We start from the raw sequence: 24,211 nt of genomic DNA on the forward strand, positions 1-24,211 counted from the left end.
AAAAAAAAAAAAAAAAAAAAAACGACCAACTACTTGGGTGGATGGTTGCGTGAAGGAGGTACCCATGCGCTTCAGACAGCTGGTGATGATACGGAAGACGTCATCCTAAAGGGGCCAATGATTCGTCCCTAAAAAGAGGATGATGGTCTTGGTCCATGTGAGTTGTTGTAGTTTGTTGACTTCCAAGGAAGTCTCAGAATACACTCGAAAAAAGTGAAGACATCATCACGGGGTGGCTGTAGGACGACCTAAGGCTGCGCAGACCAGGGTAGACAGCAGGTGGAAAGATACATTGCCAAATATCAATCGGTAAGTAGGGAAGCAACCTCAACTTTTTCTTCTGGGACTCAAACAACAAACATATTTTCTCTCTTTTCAACTCCTACCTCTCCCCACCATCCGTTAGCCTGTCTGCCACCGTCTTTTTGTCTGTGCCAGTTCCCCTCGCACACTTCAACCCCCTCTGATTTTTTGCGTCTACCAACAAAAAGCCATCCCCTCGTCATCATGTCTCGTTTTTGTGTGAAGTGCAAAAGGAGAGACAAAAAAAGAGTCTAGGTTCAGGTAAGGTACCTTAAGATAGTGGAACATGTATACACATTGAGCATCTGTCTCATCAAATTCCTCGCCCTTCTCAGCTCCGAGCAGCCCACTGTGCACGAGGGGAAACAGCTTTTTTTGCGTCAAGGGTTTGTGATTTGGACCCCCAAGTCATGACGGGAACAGCAGCGGCTGAGATGGTGAAGGATGAACGAGACATGGAGAGCAGTCAACAACAAACGCTAGAGGAAGCATTCTGTCCCAAGATATCTTCCTTTGCGGCTGATGTTGTTATGTGTAGCTTCTTTAGTTGCTCTCCTCCGGGTACAGGTCCTCCTTGAGCGGGATGCCGAGCTCCTCACGCAGGGGCTTGAGCTCCTGGAGGTACTGCTCGTATTGGGTCTTGTTCTCGACCTTGGCCTTGATGCCTGTTACAATGTTTGTTAGCCTGGGGGGTTATGTGAGAGATGGTGGCATTGGTTTGCTCCCGGATAAGGGGAAAACGATGGGGAGGGGATAATCCCCCGCATTCGAGTTTGCAAGGAAGGAGACAAGTCAATCCGTACCCTCAAAGATGCGCACGGCGGTGGGGAAATCGTTGACCCTCCGGGCGGCACGGAGAGCAGCCGCCAAAACGGAGGGGGAGGGGACGAGATCGTAGGCGAAGGCGTTGTTCAGGTTGCGCTGTAGGTGGGAATAAGAGGTTAGCGTTTGTAGAGATGCTATCAAAGAGGAACACCGAGACAAGGGGTCGCCGGCCCGGAGCTGTGGCGATGGCCGGACGGGCCGGATGTCGGCGGCAACATACCTGGAGCTCAAAGACATCCTGAACGTTGTCAAACTCCTTCTCGTAACTGTTGGGCGACGACAATCAGCAATTGACCCAATGACGACGGCGTCAGAGCTTATGCACGACGGCGGGATGTTGTGTGGTGGTGGCGGTGGTGGTGTTGGGGAGATAAGAGGGGGAGGGTGGCCGAGTCACGTCATGGGTTCTAGGATTTCGAAGCTACGCAGCGGAGCTCTGCAGAAAGCTCTGATTTGGGGCTCGGCACAGCGACAAAGGGCAGAAAACAAAGCTCTCTGGAGGGGCGTAGACGTGGGTGAGGGCGACTCACCGGGCAGAGAACTCCTCGAAGGTCTCCTCATGGTGCTCGGCGCGCCTGCGGACCGTGGTGCTGAAGGCCGGGGCGGCGATGCGCTGGGGCCGGGCGGCAGCACGGAGAAGGCCGGAGGGGCGGCGGACAGCGGCACGGAGCAGGGAAGCTGACATTTTTATTTTTTATTTTCTCGGATGCTGACGTCGAGGTGGCCGGCGAGGAGGTTGGAGGGCTGGTATCCCGGTGCGGAGGAAGGGGTCGTTGAGGCGGGTAGAAGTGGTCAGCGGAGCTGGAGGAGCAGCTGTCGTGAGGAGAGCTGTTTGATTTGATCGCGCAGCAGCGGGAAATGGTCGCAACCTGGTGGGTTTGGTTTGACGATGATGCTTGGAAGTGTTACGGATATTGGCATCGAACGATCTTTCGGCTATGCGAACATCCAAACTCGGTTAGTTGCGAGTGCCCCGCCAATGAGATGAGGGGGGGCTACGGTCGGGAGCCGTGGCTTGTGTGTGGCTGTTGTTAACGCCTTGTCGAGCCTGAGGCATCAACCGCGCCTGTGGCTGATGCATCTTTGATCCTTGTTTCCGGTGGACCCGGCGCAACGGCTCAAGGGTTCCATCCAACTCCCAACCAAATCCTAGACCGAGACAACGCAGACATCGAGATCGAATCAAACATGCAGTTTCTCATGAACTCCATGCCGAGTCAGGCAGGGTCTGGGTGGAAATGTGTGCAAACAAGACTGGCCATTGGCTTCTTGAGGAAGCATCTCGGGTAACTAAGTATGAGTATCATGGGTGTGTCTTCATGGCCTCCTTGCCCATTGTCTCTTGTAAGCCCATCTCTCAAGGAAGGGACAAGAACTTCTCTTCAGCAATGTTGGGTCCGTCCGTGTTGGTGTTCATCAATTGTTGGTTCACCGTTGTTGTGAAATGTCACATCACATTGTTGAGGCTCTTCGGGCCCGCGGAGCCCGAGACTAGCGGCGCGTGACATCAGCCCTTAAGAAGTCGGTCTTTTTGCCCAGGCCCACGTGTAGTTGCGCTGCGGACTTCGGAGCGAATTGAAAAGCCCACCACCGATAACCTAGTGCATGCACGCAGGGAGGTACACGTGTAGACTTTTGTTTGTATCAGATCACCCATATCCCCATATCCGGCGTTGCCGCGCGAGGAGTCAGGTCTTGTTGTTGGAGCCGTCCCCCCTGAAAATACTCCCGAGTCGGCTCTCTGAGTTTCCACGCATGTGTCTGCGGGTGGGTTTCATCGGGCTGAAGAATCCATAGGAAGCAGCTCAGAGGGGCTGAACCGAGCACGCTGAGTCAGTAGGTTGGCCTTTGCATCTCTCTCGTCTCCCAAGACGGCTCCAGCTAGCTGCGCATTGCATTGCACGGGACGGGTCCCATTGCCCTGGTGGTTGGCAGCCATCCGGAGAGCTTTTGACACCAAACTCCAATGTTTCTGTCGTCATTGACACCTTGGATCCAACATGCACATGCCCAGCCCCAACATCCATGGATGTCAAAAAAAGTTTCGAGAAACAAGCAACAGAAGAAAGGGAGATCCGAGGCCCGGGGAGTCCTTGTGGGGCCAGATCGGGCAGTGCCGCGCCAGGGCAGTGATTGGCTAAGCGGGGATTCACATGCAGGAACCAGGGAAATGAAGGCCAAGGCTTTTGCGGTCCACGTCTGGGACGCGCCTGGCTGACAAGTCTGGCTGCTTGCTTTCTCCTTTTCGGGAGCCCTGGACCTGCTGAAAAATATTTGGCTCTTCTTGTCCACCGCCAAACATTAACCACTTGTCGCCATCCTCCGTTGTTCCGCACAATCCTTCTTCTTTCCCTTCCACTTCCCATCTCTCCCTCCTTCCTTCCACGTCTTCTCGTCCTCGGGCTGCGACGGTGTTGGTGTTGCTACCGCCGCTTCCATTTCTTCTTCGTTTCCTCCTTTCCTTCTTCGATTCGTTCGTGGCCGAAACACACGCATCTGCATCGCGGCCTTGTTTCTTTTCCACCCTTGCTTCGGTCGGCGTATTCTTTTGATCGCCTTTAATCCATCGAATTTTGCATTGCTAGGTCAGTATCTTCACGTCACACTCGTTGCGCTCGCGCGAGTAGGCGGACAAACACCGCATTTGCCCTGCCGAAACCATTACGCAGACTCGTCCTGACACGTCCCGCGCGGGTTCCCCGCTCACAGGTTGCCTCAGCTCGACACCATGTCTCTCATCGAGTTCGGGGTCCCGACGTTGGACCGGCCGTTTGGCATCCACCTCTGGCCTATCTTCAACAAGGCCTTCGAGAAGGTTGTTGGCTACCCGGCCGACGACTTCCGCTTCGTGTCCGGTGTCACGCCCATGTCGACCCTTAAGGAGACCGCCATTTTCATCACATTGTACTATGTTGTCATTCTTGGTGGTCGCGAAGTGATGCGGAACCGCGAGCCTTTCAAGCTGCGGACCTTTTTCCTCATCCATAACTTCTACCTCACCGCCATCAGCGGCATCTTGCTTGCCCTCTTCATTGAGCAGGTCTTGCCCACCGTTGTGCGCCATGGCATCTTCCACGCCATCTGCCACAGGGACGGCGGATGGACCCAGCCCATGGTGGTCCTCTACTACGTAAGTGGCCTCGATTCTTCCGTGCCATGGCCCCCCCAATCAAGACGATACCCAATGCTGACGCATATGTCTTCGTTCTCTAGCTCAACTACCTCACCAAGTACCTCGAGCTTCTGGATACCTGCTTCCTCTTCCTCAAGAAGAAGCCCCTCACCTTCCTCCACTGCTACCACCACGGCGCCACCGCTCTCCTCTGCTACACTCAGCTGATCGGATCGACCTCGGTCTCGTGGGTTGTTATCTCGCTCAACCTCATGGTCCACGTCGTCATGTACTGGTACTACTTCCAGAGCGCCCGTGGCATCAAGATCTGGTGGAAGGAGTGGATCACTCGTCTTCAGATTATCCAGTTCATCATTGATCTCGGTACGTTGCATCCCGCCCCACCCCGGACGCGTTCTCCTTGTCAGCGTGTTCTAACGCTCGATCCGTTCCAGGCTTCGTGTACTTCGCCTCGTGGACCTACTTCACCTCGACCTACTGGCCGTGGCTCCCCAACGCTGGTAAGTGCGCGGGTGAGGAGTTCGCGGCCATCTCGGGCATAGTGATCCTGAGCTCGTACCTGCTGCTCTTCATTTCGTTCTACCTTGCCACCTACAAGAAGGACGGCAAGAGCACCACCACACGCAAGGCTGTTCGCCGCATGAGCCAGGCCCCTCTCCCCGACCCTATCCACGGCCTCGAGGCCAACGCTCACGGCTATGCCACGGGCACCAGCGACGCCAAGTCCACTGGCGTCAAGACAAACGGCTCGACCACCCGCTCGAGGAGGGCTTAAGCTCTTCGTGTTTGCGACCCTGTCGTATGTCATGATGATAATTCCAGGGTACGTGGGTCGTTTCGCACTCCAAACGCTCCTCGTGTCGTGATAGAGACGAAGAAGATGTTTGCCTCGTGGCAGCTATACTCGTCTGTTCGACGCGGTAGCCTGGATCTTAATGAGTGGGATGGTGGACGCTATATGCCAGGCGTGGGGCGGCGTCGTGTATGGGAAAGTTGGGCACCATGTTTCTTTTTTCAACATTATAACGGCACCTCGGTACACACTATACACATAATGCGGAGTCTGCGGGGGGTAAAAAGCGAAAACGCGCGCATCATGGGAGCTCTGGGATATTTGTGTTTTATTGATGACATACTGGATGAGGTCTCCACTTGGAATGACACTGGGCGGAATGGATGGATGTTTGGCGGCGCGTGCATGACAGATGGGGCCGAATTCGGTTTCGGCATCACGAACGACATCACCGACCGGAGTCACGATGCGGGGTCTTGTGGGAAAGGGAAGGGCATGGGGCGGCAGGGTGTCGGTGTTGGGAAGGGCTCGTTGTGGGGGGGGGGGGGAGGAGGTATGGCAAGCCACTGCATTTCTGGTCAGTCCGAATCCTTGGTCATGGACAGCCAGCGAGGTAGTCAGTCAGCCAGCTGGCCAGTCAGCGTGTCTGAGCCCCTCGTCCTGGCGGAACGACGCCCTCGCCCATATTCGTTTTTGAGTTTTTTGTTTCGTGTTGTGTATAGTCTTGTCATTGTTTTGCTGCCCGAGCGGATTCCGTGTCCAGCGCGAGCACGCCCCGTACGAAGTCTTAATAAACGTTTGGTTGATGAAGTATGAGCGGTTTTAGGGACCAACAGTTTCTTGATGACACCGCGGGGTCAAGCTGATTGATCTCTTCTTCCATTCCTCGCATACTTCCTCCTCTCCTCCCCTCGTCCTCCCTGTCATCGCAGTCACGGAGCCTCTTCGGCCAGGTTGATGGGGAGACAGGTTGTTAACAAGTATGCTCAGAGCCGAGCAAAGTTACTCTCCCAACAGATTGAGATGTCCGGGTCACAAGCCAACCATGGGCACAAAACGGCGGCCTCAAAACGGTGGGCTTGTTTGTTGATTACCCTGGCACCGGCGTTGAGTTCCGATGTCTCAGTCAAATAGTTAGTCCATGGTAGTAGGGATGTCCCGATATATCACAGATCTCATCACCGTCCAAACAAGACATCGCGGATTGATCCTGAGATGCTCGCCTACCTCAATTGCTCATCCCCTCACGATTGAAGTTGCAATGTTGATTCTCATCTTCATACTTCTCTTGATACTCATCATCGACAATCATCTCGGTTTCAACACGGCGAAGCCTTGCTCCAAGACCTGGTCATTTTCCAACCACGGCTGAGCTTCGTTCTCGGCGGATCACTGGTCCATCTTGAGGAATCTAGGGCGCTTAATAGAGATCTTCATGCAGTGCAGATGCGGAATGAATGGCCTCATGGCTGTGAGCTCGGACAGGAGATCCCAAAATCGCCAGGCTCGTGTCCAACGAATGTGTATTCTTTTGAACCTGAACCCTCAAGGGGTGACAACAATATCGCTGCACTTCCAGCACATGATACGCTTAGACCAGGATGTGGTCATTGGAATTAACAGTTCGATAACATCTACACAAGGCATCATTTAATTAAGGCAACTACCTCAGTTCATCGTTAACATCCAAGCCTATACAATCAGATGTCCACCATCATCATCGTCATTGATACAGGCACAGGTGGGGGGATGGCCCACACCATGCGACTGACATCTTGGGTACGTTCCTCCAGGGCACTGATTCGACATGCAATACGCGTGCCGGTTGCATGGACCACCAAGCGGGATATTCAAATCGTCGTAGCAAGCGCAAGTCCCGGGCTGGCCAACGCCGTGTGACAAGCATCCAGGTAACTTGCCTGTGGGGCAATCAGTTATGCTCATGCAATCCCAGTGCTCGCTGCACGGCCCTCCAAGACTGGGTGTATCATCGTCGTCTGAATCGTCTTCCCATGTACCGGCCCTGCCGCCGCTGCCGAGAACAGGGATATCGGTGTAGGGTACATAGGTCGCTCCATAGTGGCATGAGCGAGTTCTGGTTGTGGTCGTGGTGGTCCCTGTGATTGAGCAGCCGGTAACCGGGTGCTCGCACGAGGGGTCCTCGCACCTCGTCCGGACATCGAGCGCGTTGTAGCTGAGCACAGAACATTGGACCTTGCAATCCGAGACAGTCGTTCGGACCCGGCAGGTTGTTTCGGGGCTGCCGCCTCCCCCGCCGACGAAGCCGCGGTCGAAGCAGCCTGGTCCAATGCAGGAGCCACGGGGACAGAAAGGCCCAATACAGCCGCAGAGGAAGAGACACGGGATGACCTCCGGATCGCACTGAGAACTGCATTTTGGCCCGCAATTCTGCCCAGGCCGACATTTCGGCCCATCTTCTCCCTCTGTGACAGACACCCGATCCTTATGGCCTGGGGGAGGAGGTGGGGGGATGATTGGATCATCGTCATCGCCTGCCTTTGGGTGTGGACGCAGCGTGGGATACGGGCCCGGGCTGTACGTCCACACAATTGTCTCGGTAGTGCCAGGAACGGGTGTTCGGGTCCTGGTCAGGGTGACAGGAGGGAACATGACGCTACTGGTTAGGTAGATGATCACTCCCTCGTCGTCGGAGTCACTATCGTCATCGCTGTTGTGACCGTCCCAATAATAGTTCCATACAGGAATCTCGGTTGTAGTTATCGGAGGAACGGTGATGACAGTGCTGGTGATGATCCCTGTTGAGGTGGTTACGGGTGCGCCATTGATAGTGGTGGTCACTTCCCAGTTCTCCGAGTAAGCGACAGTGACTGGCGGCATGCTGATGGTCGTCGGAGTTGACAGCGGCCAAGGCGGGAAGACAAGCGTGCATGGTGGATGGCAGCGTACTTCCGGTGCCTCCTCGGGGCTGTCGTAGATATCCGGACTGATAAAGATCGGCGCAGCACCGCTGTCCCCGCCAGAACCACCACCAGGGCTCCCCCCGGGACTCCCCAGGTTTGTGCCGTAGTCGACATCCAGGTCAATAGCCCAGTCAGAGGTCCCGCCGAAGTTGAGACCCTTGATCCACTGCTCCCGGGCTTTGTAGGATGACTTAGAGAGCCATGACACCCACTGGTCTCCATTATAAATCAGAATATCGCCGTCATCACTGGTATAGAGCTCCGCTGTCGGGTTGGTCGCCAGAATCTCACGAATCTCAAAGTTGGAAAGATAACCGCTGGTCCCAGTACAGCGGCCAGGGGTGGCGCCCGATTCGGGGCCGGTAAAGCGGCAATTTGGGCCCCAGCAGCCTTGCTGAGCCATCTTGAAGGACCGTCCATACATTGGCATGCCAACAATGAGCTTATGAGCAGGGACTCCAGCCTTGGTGGCCATAACCAAGGCAAGCTCCGTCTCGGTTCGGTTGATATGAGAGCGGAGGCAGTTGCCCTCGGGACATCCGGACCTATATATTCAGCGTTAGACCGACAATATATTTCAATAGGAATAAGAGTCACATTCACTTACGCGGTCCACGGATTGCCGTAGTCCCATTGTCCATGCAAGTCATAAGTCATATAGACGCTAGAGTTAACTTGGTTAGCTAAGGGTTCGTTTGTCCAGAAAAAAAAAGCGTATATATCCTACATATAATCGACAACAGAGGCCATTTCACCCAGAGGAAAGCCCTTCAAATACCAAAATGATGCTGGTGCTGCGATGCCAATTGTCAAGTTGGAGGGCATAAGCTGGCGCACCATCTGGAGGAACTCGAGATAGTCTTGCCCATTTTGCTCACTAGCTGGAGGAATGCCAGGGATGTCAGGCGCTCCTAGAACCAAGCTGTTAACTGATAACTCCTCTAGTAGTAAAATAAGAAATCAGGAAAGGAAAAGGCCTACCCGGGTATTCCCAGTCAAAATCAACGCCATCCAGCCCTTCGTTAATAATAAACTGCGCAAAGACCGTTAGTAGCTAGCAAACCCGATAAATGCTGCCTGTCGCTCGGCTTACATTGACCACATTCTGGGCAAAGGCCTGCCTCTCTTGAGCTGTCACTCCCTCACGGAAAATTGGGTATGTATCCCAGGCTGTCGAGAATGTCCAGCCGCCAAAGCTCATGATGCGCTTGACACCTTGCAGGGCCTTAAATTCGTTGTAAGCCGCCTGCAGTCCGCTCACATCGACATAGTAGTCTGATGTAATGTCTCCAAAAGCAAAGTGCTGTAATCTTACATCAATAACCCTCCCTTATCTACAAAGGGCTGCGAAGGAACAAAGACTTACTACATGGGTGTAGTGTTTAGTATCGATGTTTCCAGCCTTTTATCGGGTTTTACAATTAGTATTCACCGCCAAAGTAAGCGCCCCCAACAGCCTGATAAAGGGTCAGGAAATAGGGGACTTACACGCATGTTAAGACAGGGTCTCTCGTGGTTCCACGCCTCCCAATATGCGATCCGCTTGAACTCTGCTGGAGGAGATTCGTTTCCGACGATGTCCAACCCGCAGTTGGCGATGCATCCGTTTGAGCCCGGCTGGGCTGTGCCTGGGGCCCCTCCAGGGATAGGACTCGGAATGCAGAAGTTCTGATCGATGCCACACTGACCCCAGATGTTGCAGCAAGCATTGAGGGGACACGGGTTGAGATTTGCCAGATCGCTCATGTTGGCCGGCCGCGTAGTACCAATTTTCTGGGGACCGCATACGGCATTCTCGAGAGGGGCGGGCATCGGAGGATCCCCAGTCGACAGACAGATGTTGTTGCCCACCATCAGCATGCTGCAACCATACCAGCCCCAGGTATTGTGGTTGCGGTCTTCAATCTGCTGGGCCGTCACGTAATACGCTTGTGCAATATCGTAGCAGGTATCCCCCGGCTGAACCATATAAGAGAAACAGGACCCATCGGCGTTAGGCTTGGGAGAAAAGTCAGGGAGCTCTCCACTCGTACAGCAGACATATTCTCCAACCGTAAGAGTCGAACATAGGTTGTTGCGGTTCCGTTCTATGAGCTTGTTTTGAGTGATCTGGCAGCGGTTGGCTAAGGTTGCGCATCCGTCGCCGGCCAGCACTTGTTGAGTTACGCAGGTGCCGTCCGAATTGGGTGGAGGAAGGTCTGGTAACGCGCCGTCGGAGCAACAGACGTACTGCATTGGCTCGAGAGTTGAGCAGATGGTGTTGCCGCCATTGTATTGCATGAATTGTTCCTGCGTGATGCTGCAGCGCTGTGCCAGAGACCAACAGCCGTCGCCGGGTTGGACCTGCGTGTAACTGCAAGACTGGCCCATGGTGATAGAAAAAAGGTGATTTCAAGGGAGTTAAGAGTCAGCGGATGAACGGGAGTGATGTGTTCGAGCTGCTATGACACGGGAGATACTCCTGGCGTGGCTTAATATATAGAAAGTGTTGACTCTGCAGCTTGCACAACATGCGTGAATGATCTTTACACTCGTCCCTAACCACCGCGTTGATCCCATTTCCAGGACCTGAAAGTCATCACGCATGATGCCCCCTTCGCTGTGAGCTCACGGTCACCCCCCTCTCAGTCCACTTGCTTCATCCGTCCACATGATGACTTATTGGCGAACGTCTTCTTCCGTTCCAACCACGCCTTTGCCCATTGCAGAACTAGTCAAACAATAGAGCTAGTAGGGGCTCAACTATACAATGACTGAAATTCGACTTATACGATATAATAACGTACCTACCTGGCGGGAAAGGAGTTAACCTAGCCCACGAAGAGAAGTTCCGTGCAGCCTGTAGAGACTAAACCATAATAGTAGGTATTAGCATACCAGAGGTGAACGATGATTGATCCTTTATTGATGGAACTATTGTCTCCTATGAGGTTGTTGGTGATAAAGTCTGAACGGTGCATATAGGGTGACATGCCGAATGAGGTATTAACGTACCAGAGGTGAACGGTGATTGACCTTATGTCTATGGAACTATTGTCTCCTAGGAGGTTGTTGGTGATACAGTCTGAACGGTGCATATAGGGTGACATTCCGAATTACCGGGCCAGATTGTGTTCCTGGAAGAGTCGTGTCATGTCGAAGTATCAACCTCTGAGGATCCGGCCCCCATCCAGCCCCCATCACTATCTGACCTCACAGCAATCTATGTCGGCAGTTAAACGCTCCAATCGTTCGATGTCATTGCGCATTAAGCTTAACCTGGGTATTACTGTGTGGATGTAGGTTGTGATACATTGGACCAGTTCCCGAAAACGAGGACCCCGGTTACAATGTACTTTGGTACAGCACATACATCGAACCTCACGTGCCGGATGAGCTTGGCCGCCCAACCCCCACGAGCCCCAGGTACTAGCCCCAACTCACACAGTCCACCCCCATGTCTACTCCGTAGCACGTTTGTTGGTGACAGTTAAGTACTGTGCGTGCATATAGGGTCACATTCCGAACGACCAATGTAAGGTTTGTTTCCGACTTTAGGTACTTTGTGACTTCGTGATGCATGGTCAGGATTTGTGTTCCGGGAAACGAGGCTTTTGTCACTACCCTAAGCTCGTTCCCCTGGTGTTGACCGTGATGCCGGATGTAAGGAACATGTGACCTTCACCTGAGCGGCCGAAAACTAGCACGATAAGCAACTATCCCAAGTTTTCTGCGGGTAGGCCTATCACAAGTGACATGTTCCGTCCTGCTATGGCTCCCCTTTTGCTGCTCATGGCGTTGATGTTGGTGATGAAGCCCCTAGTGTGCATGTAAGGTCACAACCCGAGCTGCTAGTGGCCTGGCAGCTCCTCTGAGGCAAAGCCAATGCGATACCTGTTTCTGGCTTTGGTGGAGAGATATGACCCGATTTCCACAGGAATTGACGGAACTGAAGAGGTAGGCTCGGTTTCTGTAGCATTTGGAGGAGGATTTGGGATGGCCTGTCTGTGCAGAGTTTGGATAGGGTATTCTTTGCGAGAGAATGTGGGGGCTGATGAGGAAGGGGTATGCAGGTGTACAACAGAGCATCTGACACTCAGTGTCAAGATCCGGAGAGGTCGTTGGTGACTTGTAGATGCTCCTTGGAACTTGAAAAGACATTGGGGTTGGGCGGTTGGAGTTCAGCATTCGGGTGTGGTTAAAAGTTGAACACTCCCCCGAGCTCTCAGACTTGGTGCGTTTTTGTATCCCCAAGATACTTCGCAGTTCTGGAAAGGTCCCTGTACTCTGCGCTCAAACACCATGACACTTTCACTCAAGCGATTGCTGTTGACCTTGTACTGGGGTACACTCGCGCTCTCCAGAGCTGTCTCCCGCCAGTAAGTGTGTTCTTCGTTTTCCCGTCGTTGTTCCTTCGACTGATTATGTGGCCAGGGATCTCGACTCTGCTTCGCTGCTAGCTCGCCAAGATGACCCGACTTTGGACTATTGCGAGACGTCCTGCGAGATAGGAAGTTGTGGTCTTGGTGTTTGCAGCTCTGGCTCCTTCCTCCGAGCTCGAGGACACATCAGCTGGGCACGATCAAATGAGTCTACGCACCTGCTGGGCAAGAGGGTTTTCACTCCACGGGATCCCAGAACATACATGCGCGACCTCTTTAGATGGAGGCCGAATCAACCGGACACAGACCCAGTCATTGAGGCTGATATGCAATATTTTGGGGGACTGTCTCATTTCTTGGGTGAATCACTCATTAACGGTGCGTCCTCCCCTATCTCATGCCAATCGCTCCCCGACGGTCAGCTTAGGGACTAACGTTGCCTACCTATTCTTGTTTCGGCGCAACTAGGCGAATCGGTGGAATCAGAAGTGGCTGTATCACATCAAAGAGTGTTTGGGGACGAGCCGTTTCACATCATTTCGGCAGGTCTTACTGGGTGCACGCAAGTTAGTCTCCTCGGGCAAAAGACATTCGCGGACTGCGAGTACTGATCGAACCACAATGCCGCCAGATCACCCTCGTCTCCAGGCGCGCAGTCTGGATGGCACACTACTGGGAGAGTTATTCCCTCGGGAAGCCGGATCAAGATATGGCAGACAACGAATTTTTTGCATGGCGCGATAAATCAAAAGCTAAAACGTGGGAGGAGCGTGTTCTCATGCACCTCAGGGGGGAACCTGTGACGAATCCAACTCCCTCAACGTATAACTCAGATGTCTCTGGTACGAGCTACCTACAACCGGCAGACACCTCGGTAGGGATCGACCCGAATCTGTTCAATCGTGCCGACGACAACACAATACTCTTTATGATGGTATCAACTAAGGACGATGGCAAGACCCTCCGGTACCCAAGCAAAATGACCGAACTCAAAAGGGAGATCCATGCCCATCTTGGTGGAAGAGTCCGAACCGTTAGGTTCCCCTACAAACCTTTAAATAAGAAGATCCCGGCCGAGGCGGCACTGATAAACCAATCAGAACGGGGAATGGCGCTCTTTCAATACGATCCCCAAGGCCACAACGGTCAGCCAGCATGGCGACTGTACTACGAAGGCTCATGCTGGCATAGCGACAGGCCCAATAATCGGTGCTAGGGCTGGGCTTAGGATTTTGGGTTGTTGTGTTCCCGCCATGGGTTCGTCATGTCGCGAGCTGCACTCCCACTGACTTCGATAGGTACCTAAGGTAGCAAGCTTTTTCTCGCGGTTGCTTGTAATCCGTGGATCTCATTCTCCAGTCACGTTGGTTTGATTTGAAGACAATCCACAATGACAGGTGCTAATAAGGTCCTTCTCACCGCAAACCGAGGGCACATACCTAGTATATGCACATGCGTGGGACCGGAGCTTTATGAGTGCAAACGTCGGTAGAGAGGTACCTTAGCTAGGTACCTGGGCATGTACATACGTATAGGTCTGCGGTACCGGGAGGTGTAGGTACATAGGTGGCTAGTAGTAGTAGTAGTAATATTTTCCTACACCGGGGTCGCCAGTCCATCTCATACCTGTTCTATTTACATAGGAAAACCGTACCTCGAGGGCCAGATGAGAATCCTGTATCCTTTTACCTACCTAGGCACCGATATCAGGGTTGGATCAGACAGTGGGGCTAAATTGGCTGGGAGTCACCTCAGCGTCACACTGCATAAGGTGCTGCATTCGCTGCAGCCGGTGCTCCCAGGGACCATCTGCTGCACAAGTCTCAAGGTAGTTAGATACCTGCCTCCTAGGTATCTTAAATAAGGTAAGTCGGGTATGTCGGCATGCACTACAAAAGGAAGGGACTCAGAACCGATTCCACGCGTTCAGTTCTCAACTTCCCCCATCCCCACAACACTGTCCGCGTCGCTTACCCGCCACCATGGGATCCCCCAATCCACATCCACACTCCCAACCTTTGTCGCTTGAGAGATTGCCCTTTCACATCTTAGAGCATATCTGCGCGTATCTCCCCAGACGCAGCCTGTTTTCCCTGTCGCTGGCGAGCAAAATATGCCGTCAAGCTTCAACAAGGGCTCAATTCTCCCGCATCGTTCTCAACATCCGCGACCAGGAAAAGCTGAGCGCCGACTTGGAGAGATGGAACACTATCCTCGGCCGCGATAGCCTGTTTGGGTGCATCCGACAGCTCGTGCTCGTCGGTAAGATGGCGGCCAATGTTCGGCCTATAGTACGCATGGCAAGCAACAATGTGAGCGACAGCGAGGATGAGGACAGCTACAATGTGGGGTTTGATCCAGGAAGCCCTATAATCAGGCCGGAGTATAAACAGGTCCAGCACGAAGCCTGGCTCCCGTTTGTGCCCTTCCTTGAGAAGCTCACTGGCCTCACGGACGTGGTGTGGGCCTGTACCAATCCCATTCCAGCCTGCGTTCTAACGGCGCTCCATGAACACCATCCGACAAGCCGCCTACACGTCCGCACCTTCAGCCTCCGAAGCCTTTACCAGAAATGGAACCAGCTATCTGATATTGACCCGGACGAGTACTTACTGGTTACATCTCCTTGTCTTACCAGTATCCGTACTAGCATTCTCGCCTACAACGACGACGGGCGCTTCAGCTTTAACGGGGAGGCCTTAGAACATATACTTAGACTAGGCTATGCGACGAACCTTCGGCATCTGCGAATATACTACCGTTGTCCGTCTGGAACCCTCTCACTTCATCAAGCTCTTCAGGCGCCAAGAGAACCATGGCGCGGTTTCTTTCGCGACCGCCCGGCAAAGCAACCGCCGGCCGACTGGAAGGGAGCCCAGCTCGAGACTCTCATCATTATCGGAAACGACAGCGCTCAGACGTTCAAAACGTGGATGGAATGTATAAACCCCAGCTTTCTTAGGCGCTTCGAACACTCCTGGTCTCTCTCATTAAACGGCTTGCAAATCCTGGTTTCGTTGGCTGAAAATGGCCAACTAAATTCCCTTCGTCACCTAACACTTACACTAAACGTGACGGACGAGAATGGCTACGATCTTGCAGCGGATGACAGTGACGACATTCGGGACCGTCTTTCAGCTCAACTCTTCCGATACTTACCTCCACTTGAAACTCTAACGCTTCACGGCTCCGATATAAGCCCGGAAACATTCGAAAAACTCCTCTCTCGCCATGGCCCAACCCTCCGCAAGCTCCATCTCCCGTTTTACGACCTTGTCAAGCAGCCGAATCAAGATGCGGATAAAATCCGCTCCATTCAGCGCCATTGCTCTCGGCTTGAGGACGTCCATTTGCGCATACGCCGCCGTCATGGTATCGCAGAAGAAGTAGCCCTTTATCGGACGCTCGGAAGACTGCCTCGATTACGGCTCGCCAAGTTGATCCTTGATTGCACTGTCCCCTCCGACAGAAATGATCACTTCAGTTTTGATGTCAACGAAGAGGACCGCATTCAAGAAGTCTGTTACCAGCTGAAGAATCTAGCTGTTGACGAAACCTTGGCAAGAGCTATTTACAAGGAAGTTTCTTCGTCGGGGTGTGCAGCAACGTTGGAGCGGCTTTCCCTTGAGCCAAACATCGCGCACTCCCAGGTAATATACTGTGACGAGTTCTCGCCCTGGTTGGAGTGGGTCGCCCGGAGCTGGTTGATCACCAGAGATGTGGTGCGAGACCACGAGGCGGTCGTGCGTGAAATCGGGGTCTCCTATAATGGTACGGAGTATTGCAGAGAGGACCTGGAAGAATATGTGGACAAGAACGGAGTCGACATCTGGAGTACATTATGGCCAAGCAAAGGTGGTGACTGGAGAGACGAATGGCATAGTTTTCCACTAGACACCGAGGGAGCGGAAGCCTTGGTCCCTTGACCTTGTGGTCTGGACGAGAGATCGATGAATTCAGTGGAATCTGGTGTGTACATAGCTGATAGACGACTCTGGTGGTAGTCTACAAAGGAATGAACTGCTGGAAAAGTTGGGAATTTCCCGGAAACGACTGAGACAAAGGACAATACTGGGAACTTGTGTCTTTCTTTCTAGAAAGGGATGAAGTCACGCCGTTGATGCGGAGAGCAGGTCCACAAAAACAAGCTCACGTGCCATTGGAGTCCCTGTCAAATGCAGCGAGAGAACGGAGGAACGGAAAACCAGAGACGGCGCGTGGAAACAAATGTTGAAACGCTCTACAGGATAGGGACCTAGGTACGTTCATTCTACTCGAACTCATCGGACTAGAACCTCCATCTCCACGTTCATGGATTTGAGATGGCGTCATCAACATACTCATTGGAGGAATAGGGTTGATGTGATTGAGTGATGGTACCACGTTTAGTGAGTAATTAGAGTGATGGTATATTGGTCAACCACCGGGGATTGAAGATCAACAAAACGAGGGCAGAGTTTTGTCGAAGGGTCCTATCCTTGAAAATCCATGAACTAGGTAGTGAAGTACCTCGTCCTATCCATAGCCAAGAACGAGACTGATCCCCCATTCTATAATTATGGTCTGGATCACACATAATTACAGGCTGTCGTCGTTGCCTCCATTCCCAAAATCTCTAGGACCCTCTTAACGTTGTTGCGGCCTGAGTGGTGTCATTTCATAGGCTTCGGTGGCATCAACGGCACCTTCACATCCGCTTTCAACTTTCTTTTGAACCATAAAATCCCGGGCAACGATCACCTCCCTCGGTGCAACCTGAGGACTGCACTGAGGAACAGCTGTTCCTACATGCGACGGGCGTTTGAGAGATGATTCCTGCCCCTCCGACTGATGCCGAGGAATCTCCCTTGGGCCGGTGTACTGTATGAATATGCCCCTGATGCGCTACCGCCTTTCGGCGTTTGAGACAGTATCGCATAATGGGCCACACACAAACCCGCCAGTTTGCCAGTCGGTAAACAAGTTCCTCAGCCTATTGACTTGATTATCTGGCCACAGTTCAAATGTATCCCATGCAGTAAACTTCGGTTTGTCAAAGATTCAAACGGGGGCCTCCTCTCTTGGGTTCATTCCATGGCGCAGCAGCAGCTCTACGACTTCTGGAAGCAATGAGTAGGTTGCCGCGATAAGGGCTGTGCCAAATTCAGAGAAACAGTTTTTGGGTCGTTTCCGGAGAATAGCCTCGACAATCTCGACAGAATGTTGAGAGTCATCAGTTCGCTGACCAAACCACAGGCAGGCAGAGTGCGATGGGTAAACTTTGCAGTCATCAGATAAGGAAGTCCCAAGGCGCATCGCAGAAACCTAGTCGACGTCGGCCCCTGATTCAATTCAGAGTCTTCACTGCTGTGACATTACCTGTCAAGCACACCAGAGACAGCGGTAAGCATCTTATTTCGCGCATTATTCTGCTCACTATAATGTCGCGTCTGAGTGTATGTCCAATCGACCTTGGATCGGTCCCGTAAACCCCGTGATTATCCGATTCTCCGTGGATCGGCCCCATAACGCAGAGAAATGAGAGGAAACTGGCCGCTGTGCCAGTCGGGTCGCATCCAGCCTCAAACAATGTCTCCAAGTATTGTGCTTGTTCAATCGCAGTTCCATCCCAGAATAAGTCGTCGAACTGAATCCAGGAGCCGTACTGAGGCCAGGTGGAGTTGATTTGTTTCTTGGGTCTGTCCAAGAACGCAGCAAGGAAGTCTTTGGTTGGCCTTAGGCGCACCAGACGGAATAGGTCCCAAGGATAACGTTGTGGTTGATGTTGATTCAACACTTGAAACATCGAATTGACGCGAGAGGCTATCTCCAACTCCTGTGCAATATTCTCTTCCTTCGCATTTGCAGCCAGATGGAACACATTGAGGAGGGCTGTAGCTCCTGTGACGTCTCGAACCATTTGTTGACATCGTTTGTCCACGAGAAAGTCGCAGAGGACCATAATTACCAAACACGAGGAGGACAGTTCCACTGGTGGCAAGCACGAATGAGCATATCTGAGGAGATTCGCCTTCGTTTAGAACTTTTGGGCGAAGAATACCACTCTACGTCTTCGGGGCTTAATCCCCCCATGCCAAACCAAGTCGACTAAAAACGACAGCGAACATGACATGGAGTAGGAGCAAAGAAGCGGAGCGAATTGCGGATCATCGACAAGACAAGCCGTCGGAACCACCACGCCGGTGCCGGATGTGTGTTGCTACCTCCACAGATGTGCGGACTACCGACCTGACCTACTTCGTAGTGCTTCAGATGTGCCCAACGGGCCAAGGGGGGAGCGTAATGCTCGGAGTTCGGACCGAAGCCGTTGGTGGGATGGGGGGCGGAGTCTACTAGTATCTAGGTGCCTCGGTATGTATCGGTAGTCAAGGATGCTACAAGGACGGCTGACTGATTACTTAGTAGTAGTGCGCAACCCGAGTTCGTGTAATAGAGGGAAATGACCACCTGGAGGAGAAGCCAACAGGAAGGTCGCCCGGCATACCTACGGAGTACATTCTCACTCCGGCGCTTCTAGCTGCCATACATGCGTGTGCCGTGTATGCCGTGTATGCCGTGTATGCCGTGTTTATGGTGGGGAGGGATGCGTGATGTCACCCCTCCAATCTCGGTCCAACAAGGACCAACAGAAAAAGAAGAAAAGCCACAAACCGGGTTGAGGAAGGCTTGGAAATCTGGGGAAAGCGCACAACCGACCGTTGCGTTGCGGACCGGGGGGGTGTCAGGGTCAGCATGCTCCATCGAGAAAAAAATGGGGCCGCGGGAGACGGACGGACGTTGCGCTTTGCGGCCGGCGAGCGGGAAGAGGGCCGCCCGCATGGACGCGCCAAGACGATGCCAGCTCCGTTCGGCCATGGAGGCTTCTTCCGCTTTCTTTTTTGGGGAGGTTCGCCAGCGGACCGGTGCTGCGATGGACCACGGAGGTTGTTGGTCCACCGGCGATAGGACGTTGATCCTTGCGGGGGAGGAGGATGGAGAGGATGGAGAGGGTATGGGAGAGGGGAGGGAACCCGAGGAAGTACATACTCCTAGTCATGGGGTTGGGATAGGACATATATAAGAATGGCCATCCTCCTCCTCCTAGGTCAGAGAGAAGAAAGAGAAGGATAGGATCAGCTGCCTTGCTCACTCCTCACTACCTATCTCTCTCCCTGAGCGAAGAAAGGCCAAAGATCTGAGGCAGCTCCTCAACACAACCCATCCACCATGAGGCCCTTCTCACTCGTCGCTCTGGCGACGGCCGTCAGCGGCCACGCCATCTTCCAGCGCGTGTCGGTTAACGGCGTCGACCAAGGCCAGCTCAAGGGCGTCCGCGCTCCCTCGAGCAACTACCCCATCGAGAACGTCAACCACCCCGACTTTGCCTGCAACACCAACATCCAGCACCGCGACGGCACCGTCATCAAGATCCCCGCCGGCGCCACCGTCGGCGCCTGGTGGCAGCACGAGATCGGCGGGCCCTCGTTCCCGGGTGACCCGGATAACCCGATCGCTGCTTCGCACAAGGGTGAGTTCCCATAGATAGATCTCTTCTCTCCCGACCCCTTGTATCCTCTCATAACTAACCACCTCAATCCCCCAGGCCCCATCCAAGTCTACCTCGCCAAGGTCGACAACGCCGCGACCGCCTCCCCCAACGGCCTGCGGTGGTTCAAGATTGCCGAGAAGGGCCTGTCGGGCGGCGTCTGGGCCGTCGACGAGATGATCCGCAACAACGGCTGGCACTACTTCACCATGCCGCAGTGCATCGCGCCCGGCCACTACCTGATGCGCGTCGAGCTGTTGGCGCTGCACTCGGCCAGCTTCCCCGGCGGCGCCCAGTTCTACATGGAGTGCGCCCAGATCGAGGTCACCGGCTCGGGCAACTTCTCGCCCTCCGAGACGGTCAGCTTCCCCGGCGCCTACCCGGCCAACCACCCGGGTATCGTCGTCAGCATCTACGACGCCCAGGGTAACGCCAACAACGGCGGGCGCGAGTACCAGATCCCCGGGCCGCGGCCGATCACCTGCTCCGGCGGTGGAAGCAACAATGGTGGCGGGAACAACAATGGTGGTGGAAACAACAACGGCGGCGGCAACAACAACGGCGGTGGGAACAACAACGGTGGTGGTAACACCGGCGGCGGCTCGGCGCCGCTCTGGGGCCAGTGCGGCGGGAATGGGTATACCGGCCCGACGACTTGCGCCGAGGGTACTTGCACGAAGCAGAATGATTGGTACTCGCAGTGCACGCCTTAGAGGATGACGGGAAGGGGGAGAGATGAAGAGGTTGGGTTGAGGGGGGTCGGTTGAGATCTTCTTGTATATAGTTGACCTTTGGTTAAGCTGTTTATATGATTGATGCATGTGCCAATTGAGGTTGGCATAGACTTGACCTGGGGTTCTTCATGGCATCGATGAGGGCATGCGGTTTGCATATGAAATGTTCGACTTGCCTTGTGCCTCGATTCTTAGGGGGTGAGGCCATGGCCAGCCGCTACAGCAGGCACGGGACCAAGCAAGACGTCAGGCTACTGGCTGAGGTGTGAGTCCTCGTCCTGCCATCCGGTAGAAGCAATGGTCGCAGTCTCCTTCCAAACGACGAGGCAAAGCTGGAAGATTGCTTGCACTTCCCGTTGTGACTAGGCAAGCATGGTGTCGGCAAGACGGAAAGGAAGGAGCATGGCGGAAATATCAGAAGTAAGTGCAGGCCGGATTTTTGTATGCAAAACGGATCCTCTCTACTGCCACTCTTAACAGCGAGTTCGAGATGGGTGCTTGTCCTTCGTGCAATTGCCCTGTGAGATGAGGGAGCAATCATCAGTCGGTTGATGGAGGGTCTCTAGGTCTGGGAGAATGTCCCACGCAGGAGTCTCTCATCCCAGCTCATGGGAACTCCATTGGAACGAGAATTTCAAGTTGGGTGTGAAGTTGTGCTTTTTCCTTTAATCCGCGGAGCGCTTCCATGCCTGGGGCTGGTTTTGTGGCTCAACTCCGCAAGTGGCTTGGTCCACAGGACGGCGCCCGGAACAGGGGTGCGTCACTTTAGCTTAGCGCGTCTGGACGCGTCTCGCGTGCCAAGCACAGCGCCATCCGTAACCTTCATGGCCCCGACGACAAACAACTGACCAAAGCCGCTTCTGACTGCGACAACACCCCCACCATTCGCCAACGTCCTACCCGATAACCGCCGCATACATACACCATGCCCGGCCTTGTCGGGCGCCAAACCCGGACTCCCCGGCCCCTTCCCGGCGTCGTCAGAGAAGACTCGGACGACGAGCTCGGAACCGACGACTACCCCTGGGAATGGATCTACGAAACTCCCACCAACGACGCCGCTGAAGATGATGCTGCCGCAGAGACGGGGAGGAAACGGAAACGGACCGCAGCCGCCCTGGAGCCTCGCATCATTGGCGCCCGGATGGGCCGCTTCGAGTGCCATCTCGGAGACACCATGCTGCTGAAGGCTCAGGGGTCTCATGAGGCCTGGGTTGGCATAATATGCGAATTCTTGGTCGATGAGGATGGTGACAAGGCGGCGAATTTTATGTGGTTTTCGTCGGCGAACGAGATTCGGAACCCCAAGAAGAGGACGGATTTCCTTGAGGTGCGTTGAGGTGGTCTCGGTTCTTTGATATGAGCTCTACTCTGACAGATGCCCCCCGGATATAGAACGAACTTTACATCACACCCACCTTCGACGTGAACCCCCTAGCCACCATCAATGGCACTGCTCGCATCATGTCCGAATCCGCATTCAAAAAGAAGTATCCCGGCGGCAAGGTGCCGAGGAAAGCGCCCGAGTTCGGCAAGGTCTTCATCTGTCGCAGGGGTTGCAACACACGCACTTGCACATACACAGACGAGTTCGTATGGGAAGACGTCTACCGGGGCTTTGCCGACCTCGAAAGCCTGCAGGAGTTCGTCCGTAAGGGTACCCGAGCCACCCGCAGGCGGAGACAGCAACCCAGGGACGACCCCGAGGATGGGGATTACAAGCTGGGACAAAACGGCGCCGAGCATGACGACGAGGATGGCACCTACACCTCAGGCACACCACGCACTCCGAAAAAGCCCCGTACGGCCGGCGCCGCTACCCCAGGGAGCAGGCGAAAACACCAACCCGGCAGCCACCCAGCAACGCCGTCATCCCACCGTCGCGTCCTCGTCAAGAAACACCTCGAGTTTACCCCACTAGCCACCCGTATTCTATCGCCACATCACGTCCAAGCCTCCCCCTATCAGCTCGCTCGCAGCCAACTCCACGTCGCCTCCGTGCCCACCAGCCTCCCCTGCCGCGAGGCCGAGTTCAGCCTGGTCTACTCGCACCTCGAAGCCGCCATCACCGACGGCACCGGCACCTGCATCTACATCTCAGGCACCCCGGGCACCGGCAAGACCGCCACGGTCCGGGAAGTGGTGACGCACCTCGACGCGGCCGTCCGCGCCGACGAGCTTGACGATTTCATTTTTGTCGAAATCAACGGCATGAAAATCACCGACCCCCATCAGGCCTACTCGCTGCTCTGGGAGGCGCTCAAAAACCAACGCGTCAGCCCTGCGCAAGCTCTTGACCTTCTGGAGCGCGAGTTCAGCCACCCCTCCCCCCGGCGCGTGCCATGCGTGGTGCTGATGGACGAACTCGACCAGCTGGTCACGCGCAACCAGGGCGTCATGTACAACTTTTTCAACTGGCCGGGGCTGCGGCACAGCCGGCTCATCGTCCTCGCCGTGGCGAACACGATGGACCTGCCCGAGCGGACGCTGAGCAACAAGATCAGCTCTCGCCTCGGCTTGACGCGCATCACTTTCCCTGGGTACAACCACGAGCAGCTTATGCGCATCGTGCAGAGCCGCCTGGAAGGCGTGCCGGGGGATATCGTGGACGCCGACGCCATCCAGTTCGCCGCACGCAAGGTGGCGGCCGTGAGCGGAGACGCGAGACGAGCCTTGGACATTTGCCGACGCGCGGTCGAGCTTGCCGAGGCAGACGCCGCCAAAGCAGCCAAATCAACCAACAACGATACCAACAACAGCGATGACGAAACCCCAAACACACCCAGTAAACGCAAATCCAAACACCCCCAACCACCGCCTCCTCCCACCTCCCAAACCACCACCAACCCCCTAAAGAAGAAAAAACCCTCCACCGCAGGCCGCGTCACCATCGAAACCGTCCGCCGCGCCATCGCCGAGGCCACTTCCAACCCGTTGCAGCAGTACCTGCGCACGCTGCCCTTCGCGTCCCGCCTCTTCCTCGCCGCGCTGCTCCTGCGCGTCCAGCGCACCGGCCTCGCCGAGAGCACCTACGGCGACGTGCTCGACGAGCTGCAGCGCGCGCTCAAGGTCGCCGCCGCGCTCGTGGGCGGCCAGCGCGAGGGCGCGGGGAGGGCGCTGGGGGTGTTGGATCGCCGAGCGGTATCCTCTTTTTCGACATCATCTTCCGTGGGGAATGGAGGGGAGTTGGGGTTGATGACGACGACGAACAATGGATGGGTGAGAGCCAAGAATCGCTCGCTGCATGTCCGGCCGGCCGGGTTGAGCGCAGCGGCGGTAGAGTTGGCGGGCGCGGGGATAATTAATTTGGAGGGGTACAAGGCAGAGAGGCCGAGCAAGGTGCGGTTGGCGGTTGGGGATGAGGAGGTGAGGATGGCGTTTCGGGATGATGTGGAGATTAAGGGGTTGGGGATCGTATTGTGAAAGTGAAATGGATAAGTCGAGATATAGATACCCGCCTACTTGTTGTATTGAGCAACGGAAGGGGGGACAGGAAAATACCTAGCTATGGATAGACACTTCAGGGACACAAGATGAGGAGTATTGATAGGTAATAGACGGCTGAGCCAGCCGGATTGGAATGATTAGATTTTGG

At 54.5% G+C, this 24,211-nt stretch overlaps 8 protein-coding genes across 8 annotated transcripts; 6 read left to right on the forward strand and 2 right to left on the reverse strand.

The window, feature by feature from the left end:
* Nucleotides 1-139: 139 nt before the first annotated feature.
* Nucleotides 140-558, forward strand: VTJ04DRAFT_5890 (uncharacterized protein; the record flags this gene model as incomplete). The annotated part of the gene is made up of 2 exons (XM_069364054.1): nt 140-157; nt 277-558. The coding sequence occupies 2 exons, from the start codon at nt 140-142 to the stop codon at nt 556-558; spliced, it is 300 nt and encodes a 99-aa protein (XP_069217919.1).
* A 288-nt stretch (nt 559-846) lies between these two features.
* Nucleotides 847-1,813, reverse strand: VTJ04DRAFT_5891 (uncharacterized protein; the record flags this gene model as incomplete). The annotated part of the gene is made up of 4 exons (XM_069364055.1): nt 847-968; nt 1,107-1,224; nt 1,349-1,394; nt 1,659-1,813. The coding sequence occupies 4 exons, from the start codon at nt 1,811-1,813 to the stop codon at nt 847-849; spliced, it is 441 nt and encodes a 146-aa protein (XP_069217920.1).
* Nucleotides 1,814-3,856: 2,043 nt separating this feature from the next.
* On the forward strand, nt 3,857-5,036 carry VTJ04DRAFT_5892 (uncharacterized protein; the record flags this gene model as incomplete). Its single annotated transcript, XM_069364056.1, has 3 exons — nt 3,857-4,258; nt 4,342-4,624; nt 4,696-5,036. The coding sequence occupies 3 exons, from the start codon at nt 3,857-3,859 to the stop codon at nt 5,034-5,036; spliced, it is 1,026 nt and encodes a 341-aa protein (XP_069217921.1).
* A 105-nt stretch (nt 5,037-5,141) lies between these two features.
* VTJ04DRAFT_5893 (uncharacterized protein) lies at nt 5,142-5,870 on the forward strand (the record flags this gene model as incomplete). Its single annotated transcript, XM_069364057.1, has 1 exon — nt 5,142-5,870. One exon carries the CDS (start codon nt 5,142-5,144, stop codon nt 5,868-5,870), a length of 729 nt encoding a protein of 242 aa, XP_069217922.1.
* Nucleotides 5,871-6,717: 847 nt separating this feature from the next.
* On the reverse strand, nt 6,718-10,366 carry VTJ04DRAFT_5894 (uncharacterized protein; the record flags this gene model as incomplete). The annotated part of the gene is made up of 7 exons (XM_069364058.1): nt 6,718-6,746; nt 6,827-8,541; nt 8,604-8,660; nt 8,724-8,907; nt 8,978-9,029; nt 9,090-9,242; nt 9,485-10,366. 7 exons carry the CDS (start codon nt 10,364-10,366, stop codon nt 6,718-6,720), a joined length of 3,072 nt encoding a protein of 1,023 aa, XP_069217923.1.
* A 1,911-nt stretch (nt 10,367-12,277) lies between these two features.
* On the forward strand, nt 12,278-16,283 carry VTJ04DRAFT_5895 (uncharacterized protein; the record flags this gene model as incomplete). The annotated part of the gene is made up of 5 exons (XM_069364059.1): nt 12,278-12,354; nt 12,410-12,735; nt 12,826-12,923; nt 12,989-13,521; nt 14,435-16,283. The coding sequence occupies 5 exons, from the start codon at nt 12,278-12,280 to the stop codon at nt 16,281-16,283; spliced, it is 2,883 nt and encodes a 960-aa protein (XP_069217924.1).
* Nucleotides 16,284-19,563: 3,280 nt separating this feature from the next.
* Nucleotides 19,564-20,595, forward strand: VTJ04DRAFT_5896 (uncharacterized protein; the record flags this gene model as incomplete). The annotated part of the gene is made up of 2 exons (XM_069364060.1): nt 19,564-19,864; nt 19,940-20,595. The coding sequence occupies 2 exons, from the start codon at nt 19,564-19,566 to the stop codon at nt 20,593-20,595; spliced, it is 957 nt and encodes a 318-aa protein (XP_069217925.1).
* Nucleotides 20,596-21,541: 946 nt separating this feature from the next.
* On the forward strand, nt 21,542-24,039 carry VTJ04DRAFT_5897 (uncharacterized protein; the record flags this gene model as incomplete). The annotated part of the gene is made up of 2 exons (XM_069364061.1): nt 21,542-21,946; nt 22,012-24,039. 2 exons carry the CDS (start codon nt 21,542-21,544, stop codon nt 24,037-24,039), a joined length of 2,433 nt encoding a protein of 810 aa, XP_069217926.1.
* Between the last annotated feature and the right edge of the window lie 172 nt (nt 24,040-24,211).

The sequence above is a fragment of the Mycothermus thermophilus genome (assembly GCF_041956435.1).
Source record: "Mycothermus thermophilus strain CBS 625.91 unplaced genomic scaffold VTJ04scaffold_4, whole genome shotgun sequence".
Lineage (NCBI taxonomy): Eukaryota > Fungi > Ascomycota > Sordariomycetes > Sordariales > Chaetomiaceae > Mycothermus > Mycothermus thermophilus.